At 34.4% G+C, this 15,906-nt stretch overlaps 1 protein-coding gene across 4 annotated transcripts in view; it reads left to right on the forward strand.

Moving 5' to 3' along the window:
- Nucleotides 1–797: 797 nt before the first annotated feature.
- The window catches only part of LOC121388242 (MORN repeat-containing protein 1-like), a 37,399-nt gene continuing 22,290 nt past the window's right edge, over nucleotides 798–15,906 (forward strand). For 3 of the 4 annotated variants that reach the window (XR_005959958.1, XM_041519511.1, XM_041519510.1), the window contains exons 1-5: nucleotides 798–885; nucleotides 5,348–5,419; nucleotides 8,743–8,952; nucleotides 9,690–9,777; nucleotides 12,747–12,767. Coding sequence is in view for 2 of the 4 variants with exons in the window: in XM_041519511.1 (XP_041375445.1) it covers nucleotides 822–885; nucleotides 5,348–5,419; nucleotides 8,743–8,952; nucleotides 9,690–9,777; nucleotides 12,747–12,767 (455 nt within the window). In the remaining 2 variants the exon portion in view is untranslated. The remainder of the gene's footprint in view (nucleotides 886–5,347; nucleotides 5,420–8,742; nucleotides 8,953–9,689; nucleotides 9,778–12,746; nucleotides 12,768–15,906) is intronic. The other variant, XR_005959959.1, reaches the window with a different exon arrangement.

Genomic DNA, 15,906 nt, shown 5'->3' on the forward strand with positions numbered 1-15,906 from the left:
TCATTATCTTTATATGACACGATTGCTTACTAATTAATTGGTATGTCATCTACGTAACGGTCATCTACGTCACTTTTGTATCGTGACGGAAATGAGTGTGACAGATGAAGAAAACTTATTTTGCGTCACTTAACAAAGGTACAAGTCTTGATACTGAAATGGAAGCAGGTAAGGACCTCGAACACCCCTCCCTCCTTCCCCTCCCCCTCTCTCCTTCCCTCCCTCCCCTTCCCCCCTCTCTCTCGCTCCCTCCCTCCCTCCCCACCCTCTCTCTCTCTCTCTCTCTCTCTCTCTCTCTCTCTCTCTCTCTCTCTCTCTCTCTCTCTCTCTCTCTCTCTCTCTCTCTCTCTCTCTCTCTCTCTCTCTCTCTCTTCGATTATTTAGTAGCTAACAAGTTCTTTTGGATTATTTAATACGTACTGGTTACATTTAATGGCTACCTTGTAAATTAGAAACCAGGTAATAGGGACAGCCGCTTTTTGCCTATTTTTTCAAGGAAATATTATAAGAAAATGCTAGGAATACAATTTACAATCTCAAAATAGTGTCGATATTAGAATGAATTGTTTGCCAAGATGACACAAGCAAAAATATTACTTGAAATATTTTGTTTTACCGAATTATTCAGTACTAAAGTTAAGGGACGCTAATTTGCCCTGTTACTGCAGAATGACTCAAAAGAGTGGTTTGTGGAACGGGAACTGGAATGTACTTGGATTTATTAAACGAACACCGAAGAGTGTCGACAAGTGTCGAGTGGTTTTACAATCTCGTAAGTTATCGTTTTGTACGAGACTGGTACCGTTGTCAGTGAAAACAACATGGCGACAGATGCTGTGTGCAAACCTGGATATATTGGAGAGAAAAAGAAATTACTTCGTGATGGTTATATATTTGTTTAATCAATATTTTTCTTTGTTATTCTATGGAGCTGCCAAATCCTACCAACCGTTGCATTACCAATGTCATGTTGATTAACCTATACAGGGAACGCCTTTTCCCCCCCCTTCATATTATGGAATTTAGCATGGGTCCCAGGTTATTCGTGGTACTTTATTTTATTCCCGACCTCGGTGGCGTCGTGGTTAGGCCATCGGTCTACAGGCTGGTAGGTACTGGGTTCGGATCCCAGTCAAGGCATGGGATTTTTAATCCAGTTACCGACTCCAAACCTGGTAGGTGTAAACCACTTGCACCGACCAGCGATCCATAACTGGTTCAACAAAAGTCATGATTTGTGCTATCCTGCCTGGGAAGTGCAAATAAAAGATCCCTCTCAAAATCTGTATGGTTCTTAACCATATGTCTGATGCCATATAACTGTAAATAAAATGTCTTTAGTTCGTTAAATAAAACATTTCTTTCTTTAATAATTTTATTAGTATATTTTGAAACTGCTTTGTAATATTATAATTATTAGTTGAAGAAACTTTTAATTGTTAATTGAACCAACAATACAGAAAAATTTACATATTTGATGCAAACAAACGTGCACACGTGCTTACAATCGGCCTACCCTCGATCACTGAACAAAAAAACGTAACTATTGAGTCGCATTATTTACTGTTTTAAAGTGTAGAAGCACAAAATATCATAAAAACAAAGTATATAACTGTAATTTGCATTGTTGAATTTGTCGTGAAGCAATCAATAAAAAATAACTGTTTTTAGAATTATTTAGCAGGCATCGAAATAAGCATTGTGTCTGGTAACCCATTTACAGGTTACCACAAAATATAGCCTGGTAACCCATAGGTTACCACAACTATATGAAAGTTAGAATTGAATTCCTGTTACTACTGCTTTTAACGCCCTTACATGTGTGCCAGATGATTATTGTAGTATACATGTATTTATGGTTCATTCTTGATCTTATCACTGTTCTTAATGTATTACATATAATTCTTTACAAGTATGTGACTCATATTTAATAACTGAACAATTGAATAAATAAATTGATTAAAAAAAATAATTCTGTTTTCTATTTTCTCGTATTTTATCATACAACAATGAAAGATAATAATAATTCTGAAATTGTATCGGTACGCGCCAACATCGGTACGAGAAATGAAATCCGGAAGTAAATTTATCTAGTGGGCGCTGCTTAAACGCAGAAACCGAAACCGATATGTATTAACATGCTCATATACCAGTGGAGTTTCGAGCATGTCTATCGCGGGTCCGGTCTCTGGATATCCAGGGGCCTGACCCACGACAGAAGCTTAAACGTGGATTGCCGAAACTGCTTGCAATTGCACAAGTGCGCACAAACATCGGTGCAATTTCATACGAGAAAACGAAAAGCGGAAGTAAATTCATCTAGTGGACGCTGCTTAAACGCGGATAAACTATAAATGCTTGCAATTGCACAAGTACGGACGAAAATCGATGCAATTCCTTACGACAAAATGAAACGTAGAAGACCGGAATGCATTGTCTGGTTTACGTTCAGAAACGAAACTACCGTTAACGTTGAAATTTTTGTCGAGAACGAAACACCGTTCTCGACTTTTCTTACATGTGGTAACGTCCCGGTAACCTGAACGACCGTTCTCGACTTATTTCGATGCCTGTTTAGGGGTCAACAGATTGCTGCATGGTGTTTAAAATATTGCTTACAACATAAAGTGGGACAAACTTCCTTTTTGTTTTTTAAAATAGATTTTGTTATTTCTATTTTTATTTTTTATCTAAATATTTTAAAAATATTTATGCAAATATAATAATGACTATATGTATATTGTAGTACTAGTAATATTTTAAAAATAAAGCTATTGATCTACATCTTTAGTTTATGTTTTCAAATTTCAGCGTCCTTATTTGCTTCCATAGAAAAATAATTGAACTGATGTCACTCACTAGTACGTCAAAATAAACATGCACATGCAGACGACATTTCGATATATATTTTGGACATGATCTCCATAAATTAAGAAAACTACAAATGTTTTAATTGACATACGGGTCATGTGTTTTTTACCTATTTTGGTTCATGTGTAGAATGTTTTTGTTTAATTAAAATGTAAAACAAATTTGATTATACTTAAACATTTTTAGCTACTTGACTATCAACATGTCTTACTCAGAGACTTGGAACATAAACAAATGGTAGATGGTGTATTACTTTAAAAAGGGGGAAATCCCAAATCGTGCAACTTAATAGAGACCGCGACTCAACAGGGAACGAATATACTACAACGGTACAAGTTATTTATTTCTGAGCCGATTGTTAAATGGTGAGGTCTGCTCCATTCCCTCAATGTAATGTTTTGTAACACTGATGCCACTTCTTTTACTAAAATTATGTAAAGCTCGTCAGTACCACCAATTTCTCTGTCATAATGACTTAATTTAGTCAGGGCTAGCTCTGCCAATGGCCAAATTCGCCAACTGCGAATTTTGAAAACAATTGGCAAATTTTATTTTAATTTGGTGAAAACAAATTGTGTGATAATTGATATTTTGTTGCAAAATAGCTATAGATTTTGCATTTTTGAGATAATTTGGCGAAATTTTCTGATCACCCAGAGCTAGCTCTGTTAGGTAATATTTTTTCTGATTTTTTGCTTGTTTTTGTTTGCTTTGGTTTGATAATAAAATAGCAATGACCGACATCATTTTATATCATTAATAAAAATTAGACAATTGTTTTAAAAATATTACTTAGCTGTTCGCAAACATTTCATAATATAAGTATCATGATACACCCTGACCCCATTGAGTATTATATAATTACTGAATGGCCCCAGGAACGTAGGATGAACTACACTTTCAAGTATTTTTGTTAATAATTCCACTTTTGCTTAGCATAAAAATAAAAGAAAAAATGGTTTAGAAATAATAAAAAGTGTTCTATTTTAATGTACAATTTGTAAAAAAAATTGGTCAAGATGTAAATAAATCAACAATACTCATCCAGGTATCAAAATAAGTAATGTGTCTGGAAACCCATGTACAGGTAACCACATAATACACACCTGATACATTTATATTTTCATTATTACTGTTTATAAAACCCCTTACAGACACTGATACTTTATTTATTCATGTCACTGTTCTTATTGTAGGGGTGCGATTTAGCTCAATTGGTTGAGTGCTCACCTGAGGTGCTTTCGTCAGAGGATCGAATCACCTCAGTGGATGCATTCAACTGATTGGGTTTTTTCTCATTCCAACCAGTGCGCCACAACTGGTCAAAGGCTGTATTATGTGCTTTTCTGTCTATGGGAAAGTGCATATAAAAGATCCCTTGCTACTAATTGAAAAATATAGTGGGTTTCCTCTGATGACTACGTGCCAGGATTACCAAATGTTTGACATCTATTAGCCGATGATTAATTAATCAATTAATGTGCTCTAGTGGTGTCGTTAAAACAAACTTCTTCTTCTGTTCTCACTGTAGTGATACAGTATTAGGGATCTCACAGACCCGAGGTCAGGGTCAGTGATGCAGTGATAGTGGATGGGATGTGCTGTACTGCATCTACATGCATCCCTGTTAACACAGCAGATTTTTGTTTTTAAAAAATCCCCAAGAAACAAAACAAACTTCGAAATTTACTATACTACATCAGCAATACTAAATAATCCTTTCTTGCAAGTGATATATCTACCAAAGAAGTGCATGTATCTTGTTTGAGCGCCACAGAAGTAACAAATGGCATGATGGTGTCAAAAACAAAATGAAAAAAGGGATCTAAAAGTCACTTCATTCGATTTCCTTTCACGTGCAACAGTAACCTATAATGCCCGTTGGTGGGCGTATTGGGCTATTTCTCGTTCTAGCCAGTGCATCACGACTGGTACATCAACGGCCGTGGTATGTGCTATCCTGTCCATGGGGTGGTGCATATTAACGATCCCTTGCTGCTACTCAAAAAGAGTAACCCATGAAGTGGCAACAGCAGGTTTCCTCTTTCAATATAATATGTGTGGTCCTTGATCATATAACCGTAAATAAAATGTGTTGAGTGCATCATTAAATAAAACATTTCCTTCCTTCCTTCCAGTAACCTAATAGATGTTTGGCCGCCAGTAATCTATACCCCATCCCTGACATGAATATACTTACCAGTGTAATTTTATTCATACTGTATGTGTATTTAAATAGCACGCAATTGATAAAAATGTACGTGGCCTACTTTTAGTTTAATAACATTTTGTGCGGAATGAAGTACCATTCTCGACTTTCTTGACACGACCGTACTCGACTTATAATTTCGATCCCTGCTCATCCATACACGTACATATTGTCATTGCTGGTTGTGTTTTGTTATTTTATTATCAAATTGGCCAGGTCGTTTTGTTGTAAGAAGTATTAATTCTTCAAATTTATGTTGTTTTTCAGGTCATGGTGTCTATGTTTATGAGAATCCATATTTCCGATATGAAGGAACGTGGAAAAATGGGAAGAAGCATGGTAATATTTACAGCTTGATATGTAGAAATGATTGGATCTAAATTAGATATAGGCTGTAGCCTACATATACAGAACTTCACATAGGTTGTTTTCGCTTCCTATTTATTGCACAAGTTTATTTTGCGCAAGAATATGTACCACGAGACTGCATAGTGGTCGAGTGGTATGTTCTTTTGCAAAATAAACGAGTGCAATAAATAGGAAGGGAAAACAACGTATGTGAAGTTCTATATTTATTACATACCTTCTTTTATGTTTTATAAAAACGGTTTTTAATTTAACGTCATAACAACACTTTGTTAAATCTATGATCAAAACTCCTTTCATGAATTCATTTAGCATTAAGAATCATATACTCTGCGGCAGCCTTGTGTAATGTTTCAAATAAGTTATGACGTCATTTGTAAATCATATATGACGTAAGTAAATAAAAGGCACTAACTGCTATAAAAACAAAAGGGAATTCTCCATTTAAAAGTTCCGGTCCAGATTGCACATACAGTCGACCTTCGATAACTCAAACTACGATCTTTCGTAAACGTCGATCTCTCGAAGTGAAACGGCGGTCCCGGCCAAACTGCTATACAAACTAGTAATAACACACTTCGATCACTCAAACTTCGAACCTTCGAAAAACTCTATCTCTCAAAGTAATTTTGTGGTCCCACCATAAAAAAAAAGAAGGGATATTGCACTTCCAAAACTCGAAGTTTGTGGAATGACTGAGCCTTTTAACTGTACCGGTAATACTTTAAAGAAAAATGAATTGTTACCCAAGCCAAGCGTGAGTGCCCCGACTGGTCTCGGCTATCGATGATACACGCGGTAATTACAGAATAATAGATCGCCGACTATGCGGAACGAAATGATCCTACATGCCTTCATTGGGTTGTCGGTGTTTGTACATGGCAGCGGGCCTCATTACACAAAGTACGGATAGTCTTGTAATCTTCAAAGAACTGTTGTAATGACAATTAACGCTGTTTGTTTGCAGAACCGTGAACATTCGGAAGAAATGCGCTCAATGACACAGTAATGAAAGACGATTTTTTAAGCAAGTGTGCCAAACAATCTCTAATTACAAAAAATTTCGGATAGTTCTGCTCTTTGTACTTTGTGATTTGAGAGCTATAAATTATTTTGTACTGTTGTGAATGTTTTATATGTAAAAAAAAGTACATAACCTAGTGCTATTTGGCATACAGCGTTTTGATTTGTTATGTTATGTCTCGCTATGTTAGTGAGGGTTTTTAAAATGATTTTTGTGATTTACAATAATTTTGCTATTTATATTGTGTATTTTTTATTTGGTAAACAAACATACTTTAGTGCTAATCGACATTCAGTATTTTAATTTATTACAACGTTACGTTCCGCCTTGTTTTGACATTTGAAAAATATATCAACTTTAATTTATCGCTTACTTCCGGTTATATGTAAGTACATGCTTTCAGTTTTCGTTGTGGTTTTTTTTACTTTACTGTCAATTAATACAATAAAAGTACATAGAGATGTACGTCAAACTGATCGGATTTATCTCGTTTCTGTTAATATTTACTTAGTTTTATCATATACACAGAAGAAATGTGCTAACATCCGATATCAACGAAATGCTGTACGAATTTCGAACACTCGAACTCCCTGAAACTCGAACTATTTCGTCGTCCCCTTCAACTTCGAGTTAACGAAGTTTGACTGTATGTGCAATACAGAATAAATTTATTACTTGGCTACAAAAGGCCGTTATCACTATAATAAGATTGAATAGGTATGTAATAAATTGTCAGTCTATAAACAAAGTGTGCCTAAATGGTTCATAACAAGTGATGGTCGTTAAATATCCATGTTTTTCACAGTTTGAACAATTTGTTTGACTTCCCCTTCCAAATCCAAAGATAAAATTATTTATAAATTATGTACTGCATCATGCAGTCATTTTTGTATTGATTTAGAACAATCATTTACATGAAATGAGGAGACCTGATATGAACCCATTACCTACAAGCCATGCAGCTGATGGCAAGACCACAACACCCAGTGTTTTCCCTAGGGGCCAGATGGACCCTGCACTGACCCCGTGGATTTCTTTGCTGGCACCGTAAAACTTGTAACCATGAGAAAAAGGGACTGATCTCCGTGATCAATTTGCCAAGAAATTAAAATTTTAAAGAAGATTTTGACCCATCCCAATGACGAAAATGCAAACTTGTGTTAACTTCAAGAATTATAAAATGGCGCCCAATTTCCATCATAGTCAGATGATTGAACATAGCTAATTTCCATAGCTTCTTATCGGGATGAATTCGATTGTGGTTCTAGAGCAGTACGCAAATTACTTTTAATTGAGTGATTTGAGGGGGGGGGGGGGGGGGGGTTTGCAATTTTTTTTTTAATGTCTTTTTTAATGTCTTTCAATTTTTTTGTTTCGTATATATTTATGTGCTTTCCAATATGAACAGACATTATTGTTAGTGACAATCCAGTATTAACAGACATTATAGTAAGTGATAATCATGAGATTAAGAGATCAAACAAATGCAGCCTCTAGCTTTGGTTTATTTTTAGATGAATCTCCTGCCGACCCATACTCATAGACAACAAATAAATATTTATGTTTTGACACCTTAATTGGGTTAATTGCCTATCTTTGTGGTAATTTTCTTCAAATAATTTTGAGTAATAAATGTCAGCAATGGATATGGCGTATAAGATAGCTTTACTGGCTACGTACGTTTACAGATCAATATGTAGTTATAAAAACAATATGTCTCTGTCAATATGTCCCGCCTAGCATTCTTGCCCCCCCCCTTTGGGGCTCGATTCACATCAAACTATTTTGCCAACCCTCTGAACTAAAATCCTGGGGTAACACTGAACCCCACCAACGTTGGTTGCAGTATGGTATATATAGTGCCAGTTCTCTATCATGCAAAAACGTTTTGATTTCTATACAAAGTTTTAAATTATAGTTACCTATCTTCATTTTTGTATTGTATTTTTTCCACAGCTTTTTACACTGTTCTTAAGTAATTACATAATTTTTTAATAATATTTCTTAGGTAAATAATCATATTCATATACTTGCCCAATAGCCTATGTGTATTTTTCTGTACTGTGATATTGTTATTAATTAATTTAATTTAATTTAATTTAATTTAATTTAATTTAATTCGTTCGTTCGTTCGTTCGTTCGTATCATTCATTCATTCATTCATTCATTCATTCATTCATTCATTCATTCATTCATTCATTCATTCATGTCATGCATTCATTCATGTCATGCATTGCTATCGTGCAGTTATGAATTCTTTCTTCTGTTCCAGGTCATGGAAAGCTCCTGATGCGAGATGGTACATTCTACGAGGGCCAGTTTATTGATGGGGAGATAACTGGACATGGGTATAAGTATTTTGCGTCGACAAAAGCCCGATATACTGGCCAGTTTTTAAATGGTGAACTGGAAGGCTATGGAATCATGACCTATGCCGATGGAACACAATACGAAGGAGAGTGGCATCAGAATAGAAAACGTGGTATGTCGCTGTTATGTCAAGTCTTTGAATGTTTCTGACAAACTAGAGCACATTGATATATTAATCATTAAGTCCACTGATCATGACAGCACATACCACAACCTTTGATAAACAAGTGAAAACAGTAATGAGCTATATAATAGTTGTGAGAGATTTCGTCAATCATGATCAAAAAGTTAAAAGTTAGTTTTATTTAATTAGCACATTGATTTATTAATTTTCAGCTACTGGATGTCAAACATTTGGTAATTTTGACATATTGTCTTACAGAGGAAACCTGCTTCATTTTTCCATTAGTAGCGAGGGATCTTTTATATGCACCATTCCACAGACAGGATAGCACATACCACAGCCTTTAATATACCAGTTGTGGTGCACTGGTTGGAGTGAGAAATAGCTCAATGGGCCCACTGACAGGGATCGATCCTAAATAGACCATACATTAGGCGAGCGCTTTACCACTGGGCTACATTTTTCCATTAGTAACGAGGGATCTTTTATATGCACCATTCCACAGACAGGATAGCACATACCTTGGCCTTTGATATACCAGTTGTGGTACACTGGTTGGATCGAGTAATAGCCCAATGGGCCCACTGACAGGGATCGATCCCAGACCAACTGCACATCAGGGAAGTGCTTTTCCACCAGTTGGGATCCACTCTGCTGTAATAAAAAAAAAAAAAAAAAAAGTATTTGATATATTATGAGAAAACAGTCTTACTTTTATTTGACAGGTATGGGTGTGATGAAGCTGTCTGAAGGAACCTATAAGGGTTGTTTTCAGGGACATTTGAGGCACGGTCAGGGATCCCTGATGTATGAGTACGTATCAAACTGTCCCATTATCGCTGCAGTTTAAATCAGTGTTCAAGAAATCATCACACGGTGGAAGTCGGGGAGGAGCTGTTTTTATTTTTTATCCAAACACCACAGATTTTCCTCTCTACTTCATCTGACCTCAAACAAATGCATATTCCCCTAGAGATATTAGTCCAAGTTTTCTCCAAATTGTGCATCAACATTAGGGGGTAAAAGCTACTTATATCAATCATAAAATAATAATTTGAGTATTTTCCAATAATTTGAGCATTTTCCAAGCCCACCCAATTCCAATGACCTCCTGCCTTATGTCCCCATCTCCACCCAGTGCCACCTCCCCCCACCTCCCCCCACCTCCCTGTATGATGTTTTCTGAATGGCATTGATCATATATATTTTCACTTTTGATTTGTTCTTTAGCACATATATTTACCGTATATACAATAACATGATTGTCAGATGTATCTGCTTTGTTTTTATACATTTTACCTGGCACTATTTGGTACTACCAGTATTTAGTATTTGTGGAAGTAACTTCTGATAGAAAATAACGGTAATGACTTGAATAATCGGTTTTTAGTAAACATTCTTTTTCGACTTTTCCAAATGTAATTTATGTTACCTCAGATGTAATTGGTCAATCCATGGTTATGAGTGTCGGTTAATTTCTTTAAGAAATGTAAAGACAATCCAGTCCAGCGTTGCTATATCACAATTTATGCATACTTTGCTATTTTTATAATCAGATACTTAACTTAAAAATAAAACCAAAACCAAAACCAAAAACAATCCATAAAGTTCAGAGATTTAAAAAAAAAATTATTTCATAAATTTATAGTTTTAATTAATACATAGAGGATTCGTCACAAGTGTTTTTTAATATGGAAAATATCAACTGAATCTTTGTTGATGGGTATTTGTCGAGTCTCTGCTGAGACAAATACCGATTAACTAGACAAAGTTAATATTTTACATATTAAAAAACATGAGTAGCGAATTCTATTTATCCTATAACACTTTTAAAATAACATTTCCATTCAAAATTTAGTAAATCACAGTACTAATCTTAAAGTCGCCTCCATCGATAATATGACATCATCACGATTAGCACAAATTAGTTTGATGTCTCGCATATATTAACTAAATCTTTTGAAAACGTTACGCATACATGTAGGTATACAATTTAAGTCTTTTTGGCTTGTAAGTAAATGACCCATTGACAGCAACATGTTATTACTTAAAGACCTTGCAAATTTGCATATACCTTTAAATTTGCATACCATTATTACACAGGTTAATATTCTAAATTATAACATGAGTTTACGACTTGTATGTCATGGGTAAGTTATAGGATAAATTCTATTTTACTAGTAATTGTTATCGGTTCAAAGCACATTCTTTATTATTAGTTCCAAATCTTTTCATACATTAATGTGTTTTTTAACCTTAAAATAAATAGCATACTTGACTCATTAATTATTCTCATTTTCGTTTGCTTAGAAATATTTGTTGTGTAATTTTGTTAGTCTAATATTGGATGTAGGTATTTTTCTTGCATGTGTACATTAGTACTGATGGGTGGTTAGTACAGTACTGTTTTACTTAGTGCAGTGTGGGTAATATAGCTAACTAACAACAGTGATAAATATTGGGTAAACTCTTGGCTACTGGTGTTTTAATTATATTGCTAGCATATGTAACTGTATTTTAAATTTTTTTAAACTGAATTTTCTTGCTTATATCTATTCAAAGTTCAAGCATGCTGTCCCTGGGCACACAAACCTCTGCTATCTGGGCAGTGATAGCTAGTTGTAGTTGTTAGTGAAAGTTACAAGTTAAAGTTTGTTTAATGACACTACTGCAGCACGTTGATTTACTAATCATAAGCTACTGGATATCAAACATTTCAAATTGGTAAGTTTAACATATAGTCTTAGAGAGGAAACCCACTAAAGGGATCTTTTTATGCACGATCCCACAGATAGGATAGCATGTACCACAGCCTTTGATCTACTAGATGTGGTACACGAGAAATAGCCCACCGTGTCCATTGATGGGAATCGATCCTAGACTGACTACACATCAGGGGAGCTCTTAACCACTGGGTTATGGCCCTCCCCTTGTCAGTGAAAGGGAAAGAGATGTTGGTATAGTTACATTACATCTCTCCACACCAAGCTGCTAAGTTCTCTGTGGATGGGTGTCGGCACCAGGATGTGAACCCTTGACTTTGAGTCTGATTGCTTAACCACCGCAACACTGAGTTCGCAACCCGGTACCGGCTCCTACCCAGAGCGAGTTTTAACGACTCAATGGGTAGGTGTAAGACCGCTACACCAACTTCTCTCTCACTAACCACTAACAACTAACCACTAACCCACTGTCCTGGACAGACAGACAGTCCAGATAGCTGAGGTGTGTGCCAGGACATTGTGCTTGAACCGTAATTGGATATATAAGTATCAAAATAAGTATACATGAACGAAATGATACTTTGCTTTTTTTTTTTTTTATGGGAAAACTAGTCTGTGTCATTATTATGTTTTAATTGGTGTACCAGACACCTGTAATTTTCTGCAATCAACCTTTGTTGGAATGGTCGGGCAACATTAACAGAAATGTTCTTTTAGGCTAAATTTCTACACCAATTTCTTTTTCAAAATGGGGGCAAGTAGGAGGTGGAGGGAGGGGGGTGTATTATTTATTTTCAGGACATTGGAAATACTGCATATTTTGACAAATATTTTTGGTAGGTTGGGGGGGGGGGGGGGGGGGGGGGGGGGGCGCAATATAAAATGGGGTTGGAACTTTTTCCACATAGTGTCAAGGAATGAAAATCTAGGATTTATTTTCTTAATGGTCATAACAAAATACATTAATTGCATGAATTTCTAATGCATGTGATATGCTAGTACATTTTGAGTGTGTTGAAAATACATGTTTAATAACGCTATGACTGTTTTTCTTTAAAGGAATGTCTATAAAACACTGAGGTACATGTAGAAATGTGGTAACGTGTCACACTGTATGTGGTTGTTGCTAGCTTCAGCAACAAATATCTAGTCGTCTCTGTGTCTTCAGCGGTATCATCCATTTTCATTTTTCATTTTCACGAGTATACAAACCATACACTTGGACTTCAGGGGCCACAATTATAGAAATAACAGGCATTGAATTTGGGGATTTTGTTTGGAGGGGTGGGGGTGGGTGGGGGAATACAGCCAAAATCATAAAAATAATGTAATATGGATATTTTGGAATTCATCTTATAATCAGTCATAAACTTCTGACCTAAAATCTGGGATTTGCGGATGTATGGAATCCTGCTAAATTTGTAGCCCAAGTTATTTTTAAAGCCACTGACCATAATTTCCATTTTGAACTGCTATAAACACGGGGATAATCAAAAACATACCAGTATTGGATTTACCAGAATTGAAACAGTTATAAATAATGTGTAGTTTAAGAGAGAAAAGGCTCAAAAATTTCCAATACACATTTTACATTGCCTGATAACCAAGGTGAGTGGCTTTAATGGATAATTAAATTTTTTAATACAGATTTGGAAACGATAAGGATGCAGAAAACCCCCCACAAAAAAACCAACTACAAATAATACTTTGTACACATGAAATGATGAACAACAAAATGGATGTTCCCTGACTGTTGCCTTGTTGAAGTGATACCTAAAATGGATCTGTTCATATTCCAGATAACATTCTGATTAAATTTTTCTTGCTTTCTTGAAACCCCCCCCCAAAACCTTCAACAAGACACAAAACTGCATGTTAAACCTATTGTTATGAAATCTGTATTAGCAGATGCTTATTTTGAAATTAAATAATATGATATAATACATAATAATATGTTTACTCTGCTCCAATATTATCCTTGTTAATGCATGGTGTATTTGAGAACAGTGTCTGTATATTTTTGAAAATAAATAATCTTTCATGGAAGCTAAATACAGTGAAATTCCTCTAAACCGGACACCATCCGGACCAAGTAAAAAGTCTGGTTTTAAGAGGTATCCAGTTTAGAATGAATGAATGTTTAACGACACCCCAGCACGAAAAATACATCGGCTATTGGGTGTCAAACTATGGTAATGCAAATAAATAAAGTGATGATCAACATCAATATAAAAATTCAAAAACAGTGTAAAGAACTGTGCAAAAACACAAATATCACAGAATTTTACGGACACCGAATTTTACTCAAAACTTCAATTTTGTGCTGTATTGGCCATTCTCAAAGAGAATGTTACACCCCTGCACCACGGTGAGGTTACAGCACACGCAGGGGTATCCAGTTTAGAGAGGTTCTCTTATACACAGATATTTAAAAAAGGACCATAAAAAACCGTCTGGTTTTGAGGGAATTCTGGTTTACAAAGGGTCCGGTTTTGAGAGGTTTCACTGTAATTGTCATCTGTACCTTGTTGCAGCTTGATCACATTTCAAAAACATTTGTTTGGGGCATAATTGTTGGCTTGTAGTTCTTTTTGGTTATGTAAAAACTTATAATAAGTGTCTGCTATATTCAGGTTTTACTGTGCATGTTTATCAGTCGTCTCCCCTTAGATGCATTAGCATTCTAACTACTTAACAAGCTTTGTAATGTAGAAAATATGATATAATTTTTTTATATTTGCTTAGGCGATTATTACATGTATACATTCATGCTTAGTTGTATAGAACGTATTATACATTCATACAGTACTTTGTGGAATTATTATATTGTGAATTTCATACGTTGTTGTGTCGAATATTGTATTAATTTTTATTTGTAGAATGTATTATAAAATTATAATATATATACATGTATATATATATGTATGTATGTATGTATGTATGTATGTATATATATATATATATATATATATATATTATATATATATATATATATATATATATATATATACGTATATACTGTATATACACACACACTATATATATATATATATGTATATATATATATATATATATATATATATATATATATATATATATATAATATATATATATATATATATATATATATATATATATATATATATACACATATACATATACACACACATATATTATATACATATATATACAGGTTATTACCAGAGTGTTTTTCGGTATCGTCAATATCATATGTTAGGAATAAAAATTGTATTATGCGAGCCTCTGGAGAGCATAATACATTTTTATTCCTAATATATGATATTGACGATACCGAAATACACGAGGGTAATAATCTCTTTATCATATAAGCTCAAGCTTAATACAATGTGTTTTTGTAAACTGTACACGCAACTTTAATTCCAGTCCACCATTACTAGATATTTAAATGTATTTTTGAATGGAAATGATGTCAAACTCGAATGACGTCATTTTGGATGTCCTTACATCAAAATAAAGTTATACCTAACGTTTTTTGTTTTCTGAACGCTGGACAGCTTTCAGCGTCAAATTGCCACTGAAATGTTTTTATTTGATGACTATGAATGCATATGTCAATCATGGAGTGTCACCCAAGTACGTTTGCTTAAATGTCAATAAACCTAGTGCCGAGACCTCGACTAATTTACATCTAATTTGCAAAGTTATCAAATTCTTAAAGTATGTGATCTGAAAAATATCACATACTTTGATTGCACTGAAAATGTAAGATATTATATGATAAATATATATGTGTATATATATGTGTACATATTACATGTATCTATCCATAGTTTGTTGTGTAGAATATACTATACAAGTGTGTTGTATTTACATTATGCATGCACATTAATACTTTGTGGTACAGAACATATTATATAGTTAAATCTCTGTTTATTTTATGAAATGATTATTACTTGGTATAAAATTCAGCAATTGATAAGTACAATTAATTGGTAGGATATTAATAATAAGAATTTCAGCTCAACACCTCACTTCTACCCCACATCGAATGTTATAAAATGTATTTCTGTCTACAGCCAGTTAGCTATAACTGTATTATACATGGAATTGCTGTAAATAATGATATATTACCATCATCAGAATTTATTGATAACTGTAAAATAATAAATGGTCTGCATATAGTAATGTTATTTGTGTAAAAGGTATATAATACAGTGTATATATATAATACAGTGAC

The sequence above is a fragment of the Gigantopelta aegis genome, chromosome 14 (genome assembly GCF_016097555.1).
Source record: "Gigantopelta aegis isolate Gae_Host chromosome 14, Gae_host_genome, whole genome shotgun sequence".
Lineage (NCBI taxonomy): Eukaryota > Metazoa > Mollusca > Gastropoda > Neomphalida > Peltospiridae > Gigantopelta > Gigantopelta aegis.